The sequence below is a fragment of the Pristis pectinata genome, chromosome 6 (genome assembly GCF_009764475.1).
Source record: "Pristis pectinata isolate sPriPec2 chromosome 6, sPriPec2.1.pri, whole genome shotgun sequence".
Taxonomy (NCBI): Eukaryota; Metazoa; Chordata; class Chondrichthyes; order Rhinopristiformes; family Pristidae; genus Pristis; species Pristis pectinata.
In genome coordinates this window covers 110390699-110407483 of record NC_067410.1, presented here as the reverse complement: position 1 = coordinate 110407483, position 16785 = coordinate 110390699, and the positions used below count along the sequence as shown (strand labels likewise).

The 16785-nt window shown below is 48.6% G+C and overlaps 1 protein-coding gene across 1 annotated transcript in view; it reads left to right on the top strand.

The window, feature by feature from the left end:
- The first annotated feature begins 391 nt into the window (after nucleotides 1-391).
- LOC127571913 (interleukin-1 receptor accessory protein-like) overlaps nucleotides 392-16785 on the top strand; it is a 58613-nt gene continuing 42219 nt past the window's right edge. The window contains 1 exon segment of the mRNA XM_052018660.1: nucleotides 392-553. Coding sequence (XP_051874620.1) covers nucleotides 522-553 — 32 coding nt within the window. The 5' untranslated portion in view covers nucleotides 392-521.

Here is a 16785-nt window from a genome sequence, read left to right as displayed (position 1 = left end):
ATACATGATGGGAATAAATTGGCTACTAACACTGCTGCATTGCAAAAATTACTTCCTCCCTGACCTTTAGCTGTTATTTTGCTTGCAATGCAGAATCCATGTTAGATATAAAATCCCAAGAATATGATTCTATTGATCCACGTTGTGCTCTATCATTGTATGTTTAATCATGCCTGAATTACAGAGCCTACTTCTCTTCAATCGATGAATGAATTGACACTCTAGCTTGTACTGCATTTTATGTAAGGAAGTTATTGAGGTTAGAAGATACACAGCAGTGTGTTTATGACTAGCCAGTAGTGGGTGACCCAGTTTCTCAGTGACAGTTCAGTTCCGGAGGAGGGGCCCCACACTCAACCAACAACACCGCCAAGAAATTTCTCCAGTCCCAGAATCGCTGGACTTAGCTGCACTGAGATATGTTAGAGGTTTAACTATCAAATCCCACCGTGACAGCTGGAGGCTTTAAATCTGGAATAAAAAGACGGTCTTGGTAATGTTTGCCAGAAGTTGACTAAACTATGGTCACAAGGGATGGTCATTTAACACTGAGGTACGTAGGAACTTCTTCTTGAGAAGGTTGTTGAATCTTCAGACTTCCCTACGCTGGAGGATTGCAGAGGTTAGATCACTGGGGGTACGTAAGGAGGAGGTAGATAGGTTTTTGAAAGATTGGGGAATTGAGGGCTGTGGGGAACTGGCAGAGAAGAGGCCTGGGGAAGATGATACTGAATGACAGGACAGGTTTGAGGGGTTGTGTGGTGTACTCCTGCTCCTGTTGTGATTTATTATAAAATCCCAGGAAGGAAATTTCCTAGTCTCACAGCATTGGCTGAACTCCCCAACATAGAACATTACAGCACAGTACAGGCCCTTCAGCCCACGATGTCGTGCGGACATTTTATCCTGCTCTAATATCTATCTAACCCTTCCCTCTCACATAGCCCTCCATTTCTCTATCATTCATGTGTCTATCTAAGAGTCCCTTAAATGTCACCAATGTATCTGCCCCTCTGGCAGTGCGTTCCGCGCACCCACCACTCTCTGTGTAAAAAACTTACCCCTGACATCCCCCTTGTACCTTCCTCCAATCACCTTAACCTGACGCCCACTTATGTTAGCCATTGTCGCACTGGGAAAAAGTCTCTGACTGTCCACTCGATCTATGCCTCTTATCATCTTGTACACCTCTATCAAGTCACCTCTCATCCTCCTCCTCTCCAAAGAGAAAAGCCCTAGCTCACTCACCCTATCCTCATAAGACATGCTCTCCGGTCCAGGCAGCATCCTGGTAAGTCTCTTCTGCACCCTCTCTAAAGCTTCCACATCCTCCTACTCAAGTTCAAAGGCAACCAGATGTCTCAGAGACAGCCTGATCTCCCTCCTCACAGAGTGCCATGGTGCTGGTGAGTCAGCAAGAAGGAAAACTTTTAGTGTCTTACTTAGAGGGCTGTGGATCCAGGGTTAGAGATATGAACAGGAAATCCAGTCTCAAATTTTTGTAAGGGGTTGCTGAGCCCTCACTGATACTGGCGGAAACTCTCTGCGAGTAAAGAACCCATGGCAGTTTCAAGATCTGGGCAAAATTAATCCTTCAAGATGAGGAATATTGGTCACTTAGTTTAGAATGGCAGTTGTCTTTTAGATTTCTCTGTACCACACTGCAACAAGCACCACACGTCAATGGATAGAAATAGAATTTCACAATCTTGGGACATCCTAAAGTTGCAAGGCTGCCAACTGACGTGCTTTTGAAGTGTCATCATGTAAGTAATTTGGCAACCAAAAATGAACACAGCCATCTCCCACAATCTGTGAGGACCTCAGTTTTCGGAGCAAAGGACTGCAGATGCTGGAAATCCAAAAGAAAAAAAAAGGAATGTCGGAAGTGCTCAGCATGAGAGGGGAGAAAGAGAATTGGCACGTAGCCTTAAAGGCTCAGAACTGGAAAACTTAGTAGAAGTTGTGTTAAATTGCAGAAGTGGGAGATTTCCTGAGGTTATATTTGATGGTGGAGACATTCTCAGGTAATTATTATCGTTAAGAAAAATCCAACATTGTTAGTGTGACAACTATTGACTTGGGCAAGCCTTGTTTTCTTTCCAGTACTATCACAGGGTCTGTTACACCCAACGCAGAGGGCTGCGATGTACAGTCTCATTCAAATGACAGAGCAGCACACCCTCAGTCCTGTATTGCGCTCAGTTGTAAAATACCCTAGCCTGGACAAAAATATATGCTGGCTAATTAGTAAGTTTGCAGATGACACAAAGATTGGTGGAACTGTGGATAGTGAGGAAGGTTGTTCGGCAGGATGTAAACCAGTTGGAAATGTGGGCAGAGGAGTGGCAGATGGAGTTTAATCCAGACGATTGTGAGGTGTTGCACTTCGGGAGGTCAAATGTATGAGGGAAGTAAATAGTAAACAGTGGGATCCTTAAACCATTGATATACAGAGGGATCTTGAGGTGCAAATCCATAGCCCCCTGCAAGTGGCAACATGGGTAGAAAGATATTTATTTATTAGTCACACGTACATCGAAACACACAGTGAAATGCATCTTTTTGCGTTACTGAGAATGTGCTAGGGGCAGGCCGCAAGTGTTGCCATTCTTCTGGCGCCAACATAGTATTCCCACAGCTCCTAACCTGAACGTCTTTGGAATGTGGGAGGAAACCGGAGCACCCAGAGGAAACCCATGCAGACACACGGGCAGAACGTACAAACTCCTTACAGACAGCGGTGGGAATTGAACCCGGGTCGCTGGCGCTGTAATACTGTTATGCTAACCACTACACTAAAGAAGGCGTATGGCATACTTGCCTTCATTGGTTTGGGAGTTCAGCATAAAAGCTGGGAAGTTATGTTGCAGCTGTATAATACTTTGGCTGCATTTGGAGTACTGTGTTCAGTTCTGGTCGCCCCACTACAGGAAGGATGTGCAGGCTTTGGAGAGGGTGCAGAAGAGGTTCACCAGGATGCTGCCTGGATTAGCGTATTAGCTCTAAGGAGAGGTTGGACACGATTGGATTATTTTCTTTGGAGCAGTGGAGACCTGATAGAGGTTGATAAAGTAAGGAGAGGTATAGATAGGGTAAACAGTCGAGTCTTTCTCCCAGGGTGAGGGCATGGGTTTAAGGTGAGAGGGGGGATGTTTAAGGTAGATTTAGGAGGCAAGTATTTTTACACTGGTAGGTGCCTGGAACCTGGTGCCAGAGGAAGTGGTGGGTACAATAGCACACTGTACAAGAACAGACAGGGAATGGAAGGAGACAGACCATGTGTAGGCTGATGAGAGTTTAGGATATCAGTGGGGCACATATATGGTGGGGTTATTCCTGTTCTATGCCTGTGATCAAGCAGGTTAGAACAAGATAAATAAAATCACAGATGCTGGCCTTCCGACCCGAAACGTCGACAATTACCTTCCCCCCAGCTGCTGCTCGACCCGCTGATTTCCTCCTACACATTTCGTGTTGCTCCAGATTCCAGTGTCTGCAGTCTCCCGTGTCTCCAGGCGCTGGGAATCTGAGAACATTGGGCGAGGCAGCATTTGTTTTTTTTAAATTTTAAACTGAAGCGAGTTATTACGGTGGGGGATTCTCTGGTGAAAGCACTTCCAGTATCGGGTGTAAACACACAGGAACAGCACACAGTGTGCGGAGAGCGGGGCGGACACGCTGGTGGGAGTCATGACTCTCCATAGAGCGGCGGAGACGGGCTGAGGGTTGGAGCGGCTGCCGGGCGGATCAGAGAGAGTGGATTCCGGGAGGGGGAAGCTCTGAGGCCCGGGGGAGGCGCTGAGTGAGTAGGGAGAGAGATTGGGGGAGGGGAGGGGGTGAGGGAGATTGAGGAGGGAGGGGGTGAGGGAGATTGGGGGAGGGAGGGGGTGAGGGAGATTGGGGAGGGAAGGGGTGAGATTGGGGAGGGAGGGGGTGAGGGAGATTGGGGAGGGAGGGGGTGAGGGAGATTGAGGAGGGAGGGGGTGAGGAGATTGGGGAGGGAGGGGGTGAGGGAGATTGGGGAGGGAGGGGTGAGATTGAGGAGGGAGGGGGTGAGGGAGATTGGGGAGGGAGAGGGTGAGGGAGATTGGGGAGGGAGGGGGTGAGGGAGATTGAGGAGGGAGGGGGTGAGGAGATTGGGGAGGGAGGGGGTGAGGGAGATTGAGGAGGGAGGGGGTGAGGAGATTGGGGAGGGAGGGGGTGAGGGAGATTGGGGAGGGAGGGGTGAGATTGAGGAGGGAGGGGGTGAGGGAGATTGGGGAGGGAGGGGGGATTGGCTGGGGCTTTTAGCTGCTGGACAGAACTCGGCCAAGAGCTGGACAGAACTCGGCTTAGAAAATAAATTACAGAAGAGTTGGAGGCTTAAAATAGACCCCGTGCCCGCTGGGGGGACTTCCCGGTTCTCGGGACCGTTGTACACGGGACTGGAAGTGAGGGGGCAGGCACGCTCTCGCCGCTGGAGCGGAGTTTCCCTGTGAAATAACTCGGGGTTGTCAGTTTCCTTTCTCGGGGGAGGGTGGGGGAGTTGTTCAATTTCCGCTCAGCGGTGGTGGGCAGGAAGTTAGAGAAAGAGGGAGGGGGTGGGGGAGGGCAGAGAGAGAGGGAGGGAGGGCAGAGAGAGAGGGAGGGAGGGAGGGGGTGGGGAGGGCAGGGAGGGAGGGGGTGGGGGAGGGCAGAGAGAGAGTGGGGAGAGAGGGGCAGAGAGAGAGGGGGAGGGGGGCAGAGAGGGGGAGGGGGGGCAGAGAGAGGGGAGGGGGGCAGAGAGAGGGGGAGGGGGAGGGCAGAGAGGGAGGGAGGGGGCAGAGAGAGGGGGAGGGGGCAGAGAGAGAGGGAGGGAGGGGGGGAGGGGGGCAGAGAGAGAGGGAGGGAGGGGGGGAGGGGGGCAGAGAGAGAGGGGGGAGGGAGGGGGCAGAGGGGGGCAGAGAGAGGGGGAGGGGGAGGGCAGAGAGGGAGGGAGGGGAGGGCAGAGAGAGAGGGGGAGGGCAGAGAGAGGGGGAGGGAGAGAGGGAGGGTCAGAGAGAGTTAGAAAGAGACCGTCAGAGGGGGAAAAGGGAGAGAGAGAGAGTCAGAGAGAGAGCAAGTCAGGGGGATGAATCAGAGAGAGGGAGGGAGAGTGAGAGGGGGGGGGAGAGTCAGAGTGGGAGGGAGGAAGATTCAGGGAGAGTTGGGGAGAGTCGGAGTGGGAGGGAGATGGAGATTCAGAGAGAGAGATGGGGAGTCAGACTCAGGGTTCTGATGCAGGGTTTCAACTTGAAACTTTGACAATTGGTTTGCGCTCACAGATGCTGCTCGATCCACTGAGTTTCTCCAGCAGATTTGTTTTTTTTGCCCCAGATTCCAGCATCTGCTGTCTCTTTTGTCTATGATACAGACTTGGAAAATTATAAGAGGGGTTGATAGGGCAGACAGACAGAATCTTCTTCCAGGATGAAAATGTCAAATACCAGAGGGCATAGGGTTTCAGGTGTGAGGGGAATGTTTAAAGGAGGTTTACGAGGCAGGTTTTTTTACACAGAGGGTGGTAGGTGTCTGGTTCTCTCTGCAGGGGAAGTGTGGAAGCAGATACCATAGCAACATTTAAGAAATATTTATATAAGCACATGGACAGGCAAGGAATTAAAGGATGTGGTCAATGTGCCAGCAGAAGGGATTAGTTTAGATTGTGTTTAGTGGAAGTGGTAGATGCAGGTTCAATTGTAACATTTAAGAGAAGTTTGGGTAATTACATGGATGGGAGAGGTTTGGAGGCATATGGTCCAGGTGCAGGTAGATGGGACTAGGCAGGAGATCAGGTCAGCATGGACTAGATGGGCGGAAGGGCCTGTTTCTGTGATGTAGTGCTCTGACTCTATTGTCATCATGGTTAGCACAGATATTTTGGGCTGAAGGGCCTGTTCCTGTGCTGTACTGTTCTGTGTTACACACATTGATATATTATCCCGTTTGAGGTGAACAATTATTGTTTTATGTCACCCCATATTTCTTCTGCACAAACTTTCATAGAACAGCACAATACAGGCCCTTCGGCCCACAATGTTGTGCCAACCTTTAAACCTCGCCTAAGACTATCTAACCCCTTCCTCCCACATATCCCTCTATTTTAAATCCCTCCATATGCCTATCTAGCAATCTCTTGAATTTGACCAAAGTACCTGCCTCCACCACCGCCCCAGGTAGCGCATACCATGGCCCAACCACTCTCTGGGTAAAAAACCTCCCTCTGATATCTCCCTTGAACTTCCCACCCATTACTTTAAAGCCATGCCCTCCTGTATTGAGCATTGGTGCCCTGGGAAAGAGGCGCCGGCTGTCTACTCTATCTATTCCTCTTAATATTTTGTACACCTCTATCATGTCTCCTCTCATCCTCCTTCTCTCCAAAGAGTAAAGCCCTAGTCTCTCCTCATAATGCGTACTCTCTAAACCAGGCAGCATCCAACCTTACAATCATCTCTCACGATTCCCTCTCACCTCTTTGTACTGGCTCTCTGCCCTCTCCACTCTCAGTCCTGAGGCAGAGTCCTCACCCGAAATGTTGACCATCACCTTGCCCCTCCACAGATGCTGATCGACCCATTGAGTTCCTCCAGCTTCCAGCATCTGCTGTCTCCTGGTAACTATCAGCTTTATTGCATTTGACCTGCTTCCAATTTCCTCCTCTAAGCTCTGGGAACTAGATGAATCATTGGAAAGCAGGCAGACTTTAACAATGTTATGAGGCTGGTGAATTGGGAGTCTAATCCAATCTTCTTATGCCTTTGACAGCCCTAAATTTTTTGGCCTCCTCTCTCTGTTTCTTTGTCGTCTGAACTATTCAGTTGGATTAATACTATTCAAGTATCTAAGTTCAAGTTGGACAAGTTCAAGTTTATTGTCACAGGCATTCATACCCAGGTTATAAATGCATGAAAATGAGCTCTTTGCAGCAGCAGCACAGTACATTACATATGTGACAAACATAAGTTAACATAAACTTAAATTAACAGAAATTATGCATAACTTACACGACAAAATCAACATAACGACACTAGTACAAGTTGAGAGAGAGAAAAAGAAATCCAGTCCGAGGTAGTGTTGGGGTTTTTTAGGTGGGTTCAAGAACTTGACGGCAGTGGGGAAGAAGCTGTTGTTGAACCTTGAGGTGTGGGTCTTCAGGCTCCTGTACCTCCTGCCTGATGGCAGCATCGAGAAGAGGGCATGGCCCGGATGGTGAGGGTCCCTGATGATGGATGTTGCCTTCCTGAGACATCGCCTTTTGTAGATGTCCATGACTGAAGTAGCTTGTGCAACTTACTATGTATCTCTCTTTCAATTTCCTCCTCTTCTTGAAGGAGACTGGAACTAGGGGAGGGTTTGTGGGCTTTGGGGAATGGGTGGGTATTGGTATTGGGTTATTACTGTCACTTATAGTCCATCTGATTGTATAAGGGAACCGTTCAATAGTCTTATCACAGTGGGGTAGAAGCTGTCCTTGAGTCTGGTGGTACGTGCCCTCAGGCTCCTGTATCTTCTACCCGATGGAAGAGAAGATAGAATGTCCCAGGTGGGTGGGGTCTTTGATTATGCTGGCTGCTTCACCAAGACAACGAGAAGTAAAGACAGAGTTCAAGGAGGGGAGGCTGGTGTCCGTGATGCGCTGGGACAGGGGTAGAGTGGGATGTGGTGGGGACAGGGAACAGATGGGGTATTTTGGGATATGGAATCTTCAGTGTTTATCCTCTGCATCAGGGAAGATGGCTTCTCTTCGTCTTGCAGCTGTGACTCAGTGGTTGACACCTTGTGGTCAAAAATCTGTGTCAGATGTCTGTGTCACTAGTGCAGGGCTGAGGTGAGGTTGCACTTTTTGAATTGCTGGCCAGTTGAACTGCTGATAAATTGGTAAACCGGTTTATTATTGTCACTTGTACCAAGGTACAGTGAACAACTTGTCTTGCATACCATTCATAGAGAACAATTCATTACAACAGCTACAAGGTAAAATGATAACAGAATGCAGAATAAAGTGTCACAGTTACAGAGAAAGTGCAGTGCAGGCAGACAATAAGGTGCAAGGTCACAGTGAGGTAGATTGTGAGGTCAAGAGTCCACCTTATTGTACTGGGGAACCATTCTAAAGTCTTAGTGGGATAGAAACTGTCCTTGAGCCTGGTGGTACGTGCTTTCAGGCTTTTGTATCTTCTGCCCAATGCAAGGGGGGAGAAGACAGAATGTCCGGGGTGGGAGGGGTCTTTGATTATGTTGACTGCTTTCCCGAGGCATCAAGAAGTGCAGACAGAGTCCATGGAGGGGAGGCTGGATTCCCTGCTGTTATAAGATGTTATACTGAAGTTCTTGTCTGCTCACTTAAGAGAGCATAAAAGATTCTGCAGCAATATTTCAAAGAGCTGCAGTGATATCTTTAATGTACAAAACTGATTGCTCAGTCAGCATTAGATTGCGTGACCATTAACACATTGCTGTTTATGGGAGCTTGCTGTGCCCAAATTGGCTGTCATCTTTCCCGTAATACACTGCAAAAGTAAGTAGCTGTAAAGCCCATCTGGCAAAATCCTGAGGTTGTGAAAGGTGCTATAGAAAGGAAAGTCTTTGGTTCTTTCATTATTCTGTGATCTTGAATACCTATATCTTGACCTTTGCTTCCTTAAGGAGGTCAGTCCCAGTTTCTCCAGCCTCCCTGAGCTGTTGATAATTTTTTTTTGTTGATAATTTTAAAAAAAGATTCCTTGAGGAACAGGATGAAAAGCAATTGAATTCTCAGTAAGGTTTCCACTGCTGAAGTTGTGCACTAATGGCGTGACCTTGGTCTTCACTTAAATCCGTCTGTGTAAGCTGATTTGTGACATTGGTCGTTCTGGGAATAATTCATTATCTGAGCGAGTAAGTGCTAATTGAAGATTTTATAGGAAGCTCTTATCTCAGTCAGTCTGTGATTTGACAGTTCCAGTACCGTCCTGGATGGCCCCTCTCATTCCACCTTTCACAGATATTTGGGTCATTCAAAACACTGCTGTTTGTCCACTCCCTCTGTGCTTGCCTCCAATTAAGCAATGAATCAATTTTGAAATTGTCATTAGAAGAGCTTTTGGCACTTTGGCCTTCATAAATCAGGGCATTGGGTACAGGAATTGGGATGTTATGTTGGAAGTTGTACAAGATGTTGGTGAGGCCAAATTTAGAGTATTGTTGCAGTTCTGCCTACCTACAGGAAAGATATCAATAAGCTTGAAAGAGTGCAGAGAAAATTTACACGGATGTTGCCGGGACTTGAGGACCTGAGTTATAGGGAAAGGTTGAATAGGTTAGGAGTTCATCCCCTGTAGCACAGGATAATGAGGGGAGATCTTATAGAGGTGTACAGAATTATGAGGGGCATAGATCGGCTGAATGCATGCAGGCTTTTTCCCCTTAGGTTTGGTGAGACTAGAACTAGAGGACATAGATTTATGGTAAAAGGTGAAATATTTAAGGGGAATCTGAGGAGAAACTTCTTCACTCCGAGGGTGGTGCGAGTGTGGAACGAGCTGCCAGCAGAAGTGGTGGATGCGGGTTCAATTGTAACATTTAAGAGAGGTTCGGATAGGTACAGGGATGGGAGGGGTTTTGAGGGACATGGTCTGGGTGCATGTAGATGGGACTAGGCAGAAGAGGTTGGCATGGACTAGATGGGCCGAAGGGCCTGTTTCTGTGCTGTAGTGTTGTATGACTCTAAATTCCCAATGTTTTCAACACCTTCCATGACTTTAACAACATCCTCCAGCAATCCCTCAATAGCTCAGCACATCATGGAAATCAGCCTCCCTTCCATGGAATCAGGATCAGGTTTATTATCACTGACATATGACGTGAAATGTGTTGTTTTGCGGCAGCAGTACAGTGCAAGACATAAAAATCTATAAGTTACAAAACTGAATAGTACAAGAAAAAGGAATGTTCATGGATCTGTCTATGCTTCTCGCTGCCTCAGTAAAGCAGCCAACATAACCAAAGACCCCACCCACCCCGGACATTCTCTCTTCTCCCCTCTCCCATCGAGCAGGAGATACAAAAGCCTGAAAACACGTACCACCAGGCTCAAGGACAGCTTCTATCCTGCTGTTATAAGACAATTGAACGGTCCCCTGGTACGATAAGATGGACTCTTGACCTCACAATCTACCTTGTTATGGCCTTGCACCTTATTGTTTGCCTGCACTGCACTTTCTCTGTAACTGTGACACTTTATTCTGCATTCTGTTATTGTTTTCCCTTGTACTACCTCAATGCACTGTTGTAATGAGTTGATCTGTATGAACGGTATGAAAGACATGTTTTTCACTGTACCTCGGTACATGTGACAATAATAAACCAATTTACCAATTTACCATCACTTTAATCTTCTCCATTTATTGAGTCACAGAGTCCTAGAGCACGGAAACAGACCCTTCGGCCTAACTTGCCCATGCCGACCTAGATGCCCATCTAATAAGCTAATCCCATTTTCCTATGTTTGACACATATCCCTCGAAACCTTCATATCCACATACCTGTCCAAATGTCTTCTAAATTAAGTTCTTTCAGATCCCCACATTCCTGAAATTCTGGCCCCTTGTTCATTCCTGATTTTCATTGCCCCACCATTGCTTGCCATGTCAACAGCTGCTTGGACTCCAATCTCTAGAATTCCTCCTTCAAACCTTTATTTCCTCACCCCCACCCCATTTCCTCTTTAAGAACCTCCTTAAAACCTTCCTCTTTCATTTAAGATTCTTTGTTTGATAAATACTAGTGTGACTCACCTCGAGATAGGTTGCCATGTTAAAGAGGCTGTATTAAGTCATTTAAAAATGATTGATTTTCCTTTGATGCTGACAGTGGAAATGCTTGGGGCAGGCCCAGACCGGTGTGATTAGCAAGTTTACCAAGAGAAGTCATGACAACATTTCTCATTTGACCTGTCAGGAGCTTGGCTTTCAAATTGTTGTTTTCAACATTAACGCGGTGGTTAGCACTTTGACTTGCCAGTTTCAGAGACAGTGAAACCCAGTGCTGATCCTGAAGAACAGTGCAGAGAGAGCATTACTTTGTCTCTCACTGGTGTTGTCGCTGCCCTGGGAATGTGTGACAGGGCAGTGTGGAGGGAGATTTACTCCACATCTAACCTGTGTCCTGGCAGTGTGGTATGGGACAGTGTGGATGGAGAATTACTTCGTATCTAAGCTGTCCTGTCCCCGTGGGAGTGTGTGATGGGACAGTGCGGAAGGAACTTTACTCTGGGCCGTCAGGGGGTCGCAGCCGCGCCGGCCCCCGCCCTGCCAGAGTTGCTGGTCGGGCCCAGGGCCTGGTGTCTCTCGCGGGAGGTGGCTCGGCACAACCTGAGCAGCCTGGAGGACACGCCGAAGGTGCCGTTCTGCGAGGTGCCGAAGCGGTACTTGTATGGGCTGCTCCTGCACACCTTTCACTTCCTCGCCCTGGTCTGCCGGCCGGACACACCGTGGCGGGCCGTCTTGCCAGCGGGCGGTGGGGGGGTGGGGTCCCCGGTGGAGGTCCCTCTACGCAGGAGTCCTCCTGCGGTACATTGGGGACCTGGGGTGGAGGGTGTTGCACCGGGTGGTACCATGCAACCGTTTCCTGAGCCAGTTCACCGACACCCCGGCCGCCTGTCACTTCTGCGGCCGGGAGGAGACGGTGTACCACGTGTAGGTGGAGTGCGAGAGGTTGCAGCCCCTCTTTGTGTATCTGCGGGAGCTGCTGCTTAAGTTCTGGTTACACTTCAGCCCAGCGCTGTTGGTTTGTGGGCACCTGGTGCGGCGCGGGGAGGGGCGCACAGCAGATCTCCTAGTGGGTCTCCTGCTGGGCCTGGCCAAGCTGGCCATCCACGGGACGCGGCGGCGGGTGGTCGAGGGTTCCGGCAGGTCGGCCTTCCTGCCCGTCTTCCGCGCTTACGTGCGCGTGCGGGTGTCTTTGGAACGGGAGTATGCGGTGTCCTCGGGCGCCCTGGCCGAGTTCTGCGCTCGGTGGGCCCCTCAGGGGATCGCGTGTGTCGTGGATGAGACCGATGTGATTTTGGTATGAAGTGTTGTGTGTTGCAGTAACGGGCGTAGTGTTGCACGAGTATTGGTTTTGGCCAGGTTGTTTCTTTCTGTACTAGCTGTAGTGTATTTGCTGTTGGTTGTTTTTTCGTAGTGTTTTTAATGAATAAACGTTTTGTACAAAAAAAAGGAGCTTTACTCTACAGCTATCCTATCCTGTCTGTGTGGGAGTGTGTGATGGGATGGTGTGAGGTCGCTTTATATCTAACCTGTCCTCTCCCTGTGCTGGGAGTGTGTGATGGGACAGTACAGAGGGAGCTTCACTCCGTACCTCACCCGTGCTGTCCCTGCCCTGGAAAATTAAATTAAAATTAATTAGCACAACATGCTCACTCATTACTAATGAAAAGCACTTTACCAGATGATCTCAGATCAATCATGCAGATGACACGAAGGTTGATGGTGTTGTGGATAGTGTAGAAGGTTGCCGTAGGTTACAACAGGATATTGATACGATGCTGAGCTGAGCTGAGAAGTGGCAGATGGAGTTCAGACCAGATAAGTGTGAAGTGATGCACTTTGGGAGATCGAATTTGAAGGCAGAATACAAGGCTAATGGCAGGACTCTTAGCAGTGTGGAGGAACAGAGGGATCTTGGGGTCCATGTCCACAGAACCCTCAAGGTTGCCATGCAGGTTGATGGGGTTGTTAAGAAGGTGTATGATGTGTTGGCCTTCATTAGTCAGGGTATTGAGTTCAAGAGCCACAAGATGATGTTGCAGCTCTATAAAACTCTGCTTAGACCACACTTGGAGTATTGTGTTCAGTTCTGGTTGCCTCATTATAGGAAGGATGTGGAAGTTTTAGAGAGAGTGCAGAGGATGCTGCCTGGATTGGAGAGCATGTATTATGAGGATAGATTGAGCGAGCTAGGGCTTGTCTCTTTGGAGAGGAGGATGAGAGGTGACTTGATAGAGGTGTACAATATAGAGGCATAGATCGAGTGGACAGTCAGAGACGTTTTCCCAGGGCGACAATGGCTAACACATGGGGGCATAATTTTAAGGTGATTGGAGGAAGGTATAAGGGGGATGTCAGGGCTAAGTTTTTTACACAGAGAGTGGTGGGTGCATGGAACGCACTGCCGGCAGAGGTTGTGGGGGCAGATATATTAGGGACATTTAAGAGACTCTGAGATAGACACATGAAAGAGAGAAATGGGGGGCTATGTGGGAGGGAAGGGTTAGATAGATCTTAGAGCGGGATAAAATGTTGGCACAACACCGTGGGCAAAGGGCCTGTACTGTGCTGCAATGTTCTATGTTCCATGCAGTCATGTTGGGAGTCAATTGTTCTTTGAAACCTGGCATCAAACAGTTGTTGACAGCAGACAAGAAATGACCTGCTTTTCTGCACCACCACAGCACACAACAGGGCTCCCAAACAGCGCTGGGGTACCGAGCAGTCAGTGAAGCCACTGCCTCTCCGCTCCAGAGACCCAGTTCAACGTTTGCATCTTCACCCTGTGACTGCGTAGGTTTCCCCTGGGTGCTCCAATTTCCTCCTACATCCCAAAGACATGCGGGTTGGTAGGTTAATTGGCCACCGTAAATTGCCCATAGAGTCACAGAGTCATACAGCACGGAAACAGGCCTTTCGGCCCAACTGGTCCATGCCGACCAAAGTTCCCATCGAAGCCATTCCCATTTGACCTCATTTGGCCCGTATCCCTCTAAACCTTTTCTATCCGTGTACCTGCCCAAGTGTCGTTTAAGTGTTGTTAATGTACCTGCCTCCACCACTTCCTCTGGCAGCTCATTCCATATACTAAGCACACTCTGGGTGGAAAAATTTGTCCCTCAGGTTCCTATTAAATCTCTCCCCTCTCACCCTAAACCTCTGTCCTCTAGTTCTTGATTCTTCAACCCTGGGGAAAAAGACTAGTTTGTAGGTGAGGGTAGGTGAGGGGGGGAAGTTGATGGGGCAAATAAAATGGGACATGTTTAAGACGGATTCTGGCATAAGCGTTCACTCATTGTAATGCTTGACAGTTGGTATGGGAGAAATGGAGACACGGAAGACTGCAGATGCTGGAAATCTGGAGCAACACACAAAAAGCTGGAGGAACTCAGCATCTCTAGAGGGAAATGGACAGTCGATGTTTCGGGCCAAGACCCTTTATCAGGACTGGAAAGAAAGAGGGGAGATAGCCAGTATAAAACAGCGGGGGGAAGGGGTGGAGCGAGCTTGATTCCTTTCTGTATGACCCTAGGTCACTGATCTTCTTGGAAAATTGGCTTTAGGATTCTTTCTCACCACCTTTTCCCTTTGGAGCAATGGAGGATGAGAGGTGACTTGCAAGAGGTGAATGAGATTGAGGGGCATAGATAGAGTGGACAGCCAGCACCTTTTCCCCAGGGTGGTAATGGCCAGTACCAGAGGTCATCAGTTTAAGGTGAATGGAGGAAATTTGAGCTGTCAGAGGTAGGTTTTTTTTTACACAGAGAGTGGTGGGTGCCTGGAACACACTGCCGGAGGTGGTGGTAGAGGCTGATACAACAGGGACATTTAAGAGACTCTTAGATGGGCCCATAGATGTAAGTAAAATGAAGGTTTATGGGCTGTATAGGAGAAAAGGGTTAGATTGATCAGGGAGTAGGTGTTTATATGGGTCGGCACAACATCGTGGACCGAAGGGCCCGTACTGTACTGTTCTGTGTTCTGAGTTCATCCAAGAAAGCAGACATCTTGGGTGAAGACCTGACCTAGAATCAGAATGAGGTTTACTATCACTGACTTATTTGACACGAAATTTGTTGTTTTGTGGCAGCAGTACAGTGCAAAGACATAAAATTGCTATAAATTACAAAATAAATAAATAGTGCAAAAAAAAAGGAACAATGAGGTAGTGTTCATGGACCGTTCAGGAATCTGATAGCGGAGGGGAAGAAGCTGTTCCTGAATCATTGAGTGTGGGTCTTCAGGCTCCTGTACCTCCTCCCCGATGGTAGTAATGAGAAGAGGGCATGTCCCAAATGGTGAGTGTCCTTAAGTGATGGATGCCGCCTTGTTGAGGCACTGCCTCTTGAAGGTGTCCTTGATGGTGGAGAGGGTTGTGCCCATGATGGAGATGGCTGAGTCTACAAACCTCTGCAGCCTCTTGCGATCCTGTGCACTGGAGTCTCCGTACCAGGCTGTGATGCAACCAGTCAGAATGCTCTCCACCGGAAATCTATAGAAATTTGCAAGCGTCTTTGGTGATATACCAAAACTCTTTAAATCATGTAGGACAGCTGACGTGCCTTCTTCGTGATTGCATCAACGTGTTGGGCCCAAGACAGATTGTCAGAGATGTTGACACCCAGGAACTTGAAGCTGCTCACCCTTTCCACCGCTGACCCCTCAATGAGGACTGGTGTGTGTTCTCCCGACTTCCCCTTCCTGAAGTCCACAATCAATTCCTTGGTCCTGTTGATGTTGAGTGTGAGGTTGTTGTTGCGACACCACTCAATCTATCTCACTCCTGGAAGCCTCCTCGTCACCATCTGAGATTCTGCCAACAACAGTGGCATCGTCGGTGAATTTATAGATGGTGTTTGAGCTGTGCCTAGCCACACAGTCGTGAGTGTAGAGAGAGTAGAGCAGTGGGCTAAGCACGCAGCCTTGAGGTGCACCTGTGTGAATTGTCAGCGTGGAGGAGATGTTATCACCGATCCTGACAGGTTGTGGTCTCCCGATGAGGAACTTGCAGAGGGAGGTACAACAGCCCAGATTTAGAAGCTTGGTGATGGACACTGAGGGGGTGATGGTATCGAACGCTGAGCTGCAACACTCGGTGTTCAACACCATCAAAGTAACACTTCCAACAGTACAGCACTCCCTCAGGGCTGCACTGCAAGGTCAGACCAGGACTTCACTGTCCCCTGAACTGGCAGCTGCTCACAGGCTACAGCGTTGTCCAGCAAGTTAAGGTGGATAATGTACGGCTAAGGGCCAAGCTCAGCACCTGTGAAGGCAGATTTGGGCAGATGGAGGTTTACAAAATTATGAGGGACGTATGCAGGATAGTCAGGATCTTTTTCCCAGGGCAGGAGAGTCTAGAACTAGGGGGCATGGGTTTAGGGGGAGAGGGGAGAAATTTAAAGGGGACCTGTGGGGCAAGTTTTTCACACAGAGGGTGGTGAATATCTGGAGAGAGGTGGTGGAGGCAGATACAATTACAACATTTAAAAGGCACCTTGACAGGTACTTGGATTCGAAAGGATTAAAAGGACACAGGGCTATCGTGGGCCTAAATGGGATTAGAGTCATAGAGTCATACAGCACAGAATCTAGTCCATAAGATAAGATATCTTTATTAGTCACATGTACATCGAAACACACAGTGAAATGCATCTTTTGCGTAGAGTGTTCTGGGGGCAGCCCGCAAGTGTCGCCACGCTTCCGGCGCCAACATAGCATGCCCACAGCTTCCTAACCCGTACGTCTTTGGAATGTGGGAGGAGACCGGAGCACCTGGAGGAAACCCACGCAGACACGGGGAGAACGTACAAACTCTGATCACGGACAGCGATGGGAATTGAACCCTGGTCGCTGGTGCTGTAATAGCGTTACACTAACCGCTACACTACCGTGCCTGCCCTCATCCAAGTGCCCACCTCAGCTAAGATAAGATATCTTTATTAGTTACATGCACATCGAAACACACAGTTAGTCCCATTTGCCCGTGTTTAACCCATATCCCATATGTAGATGGGCATCATGGCTGGCACGG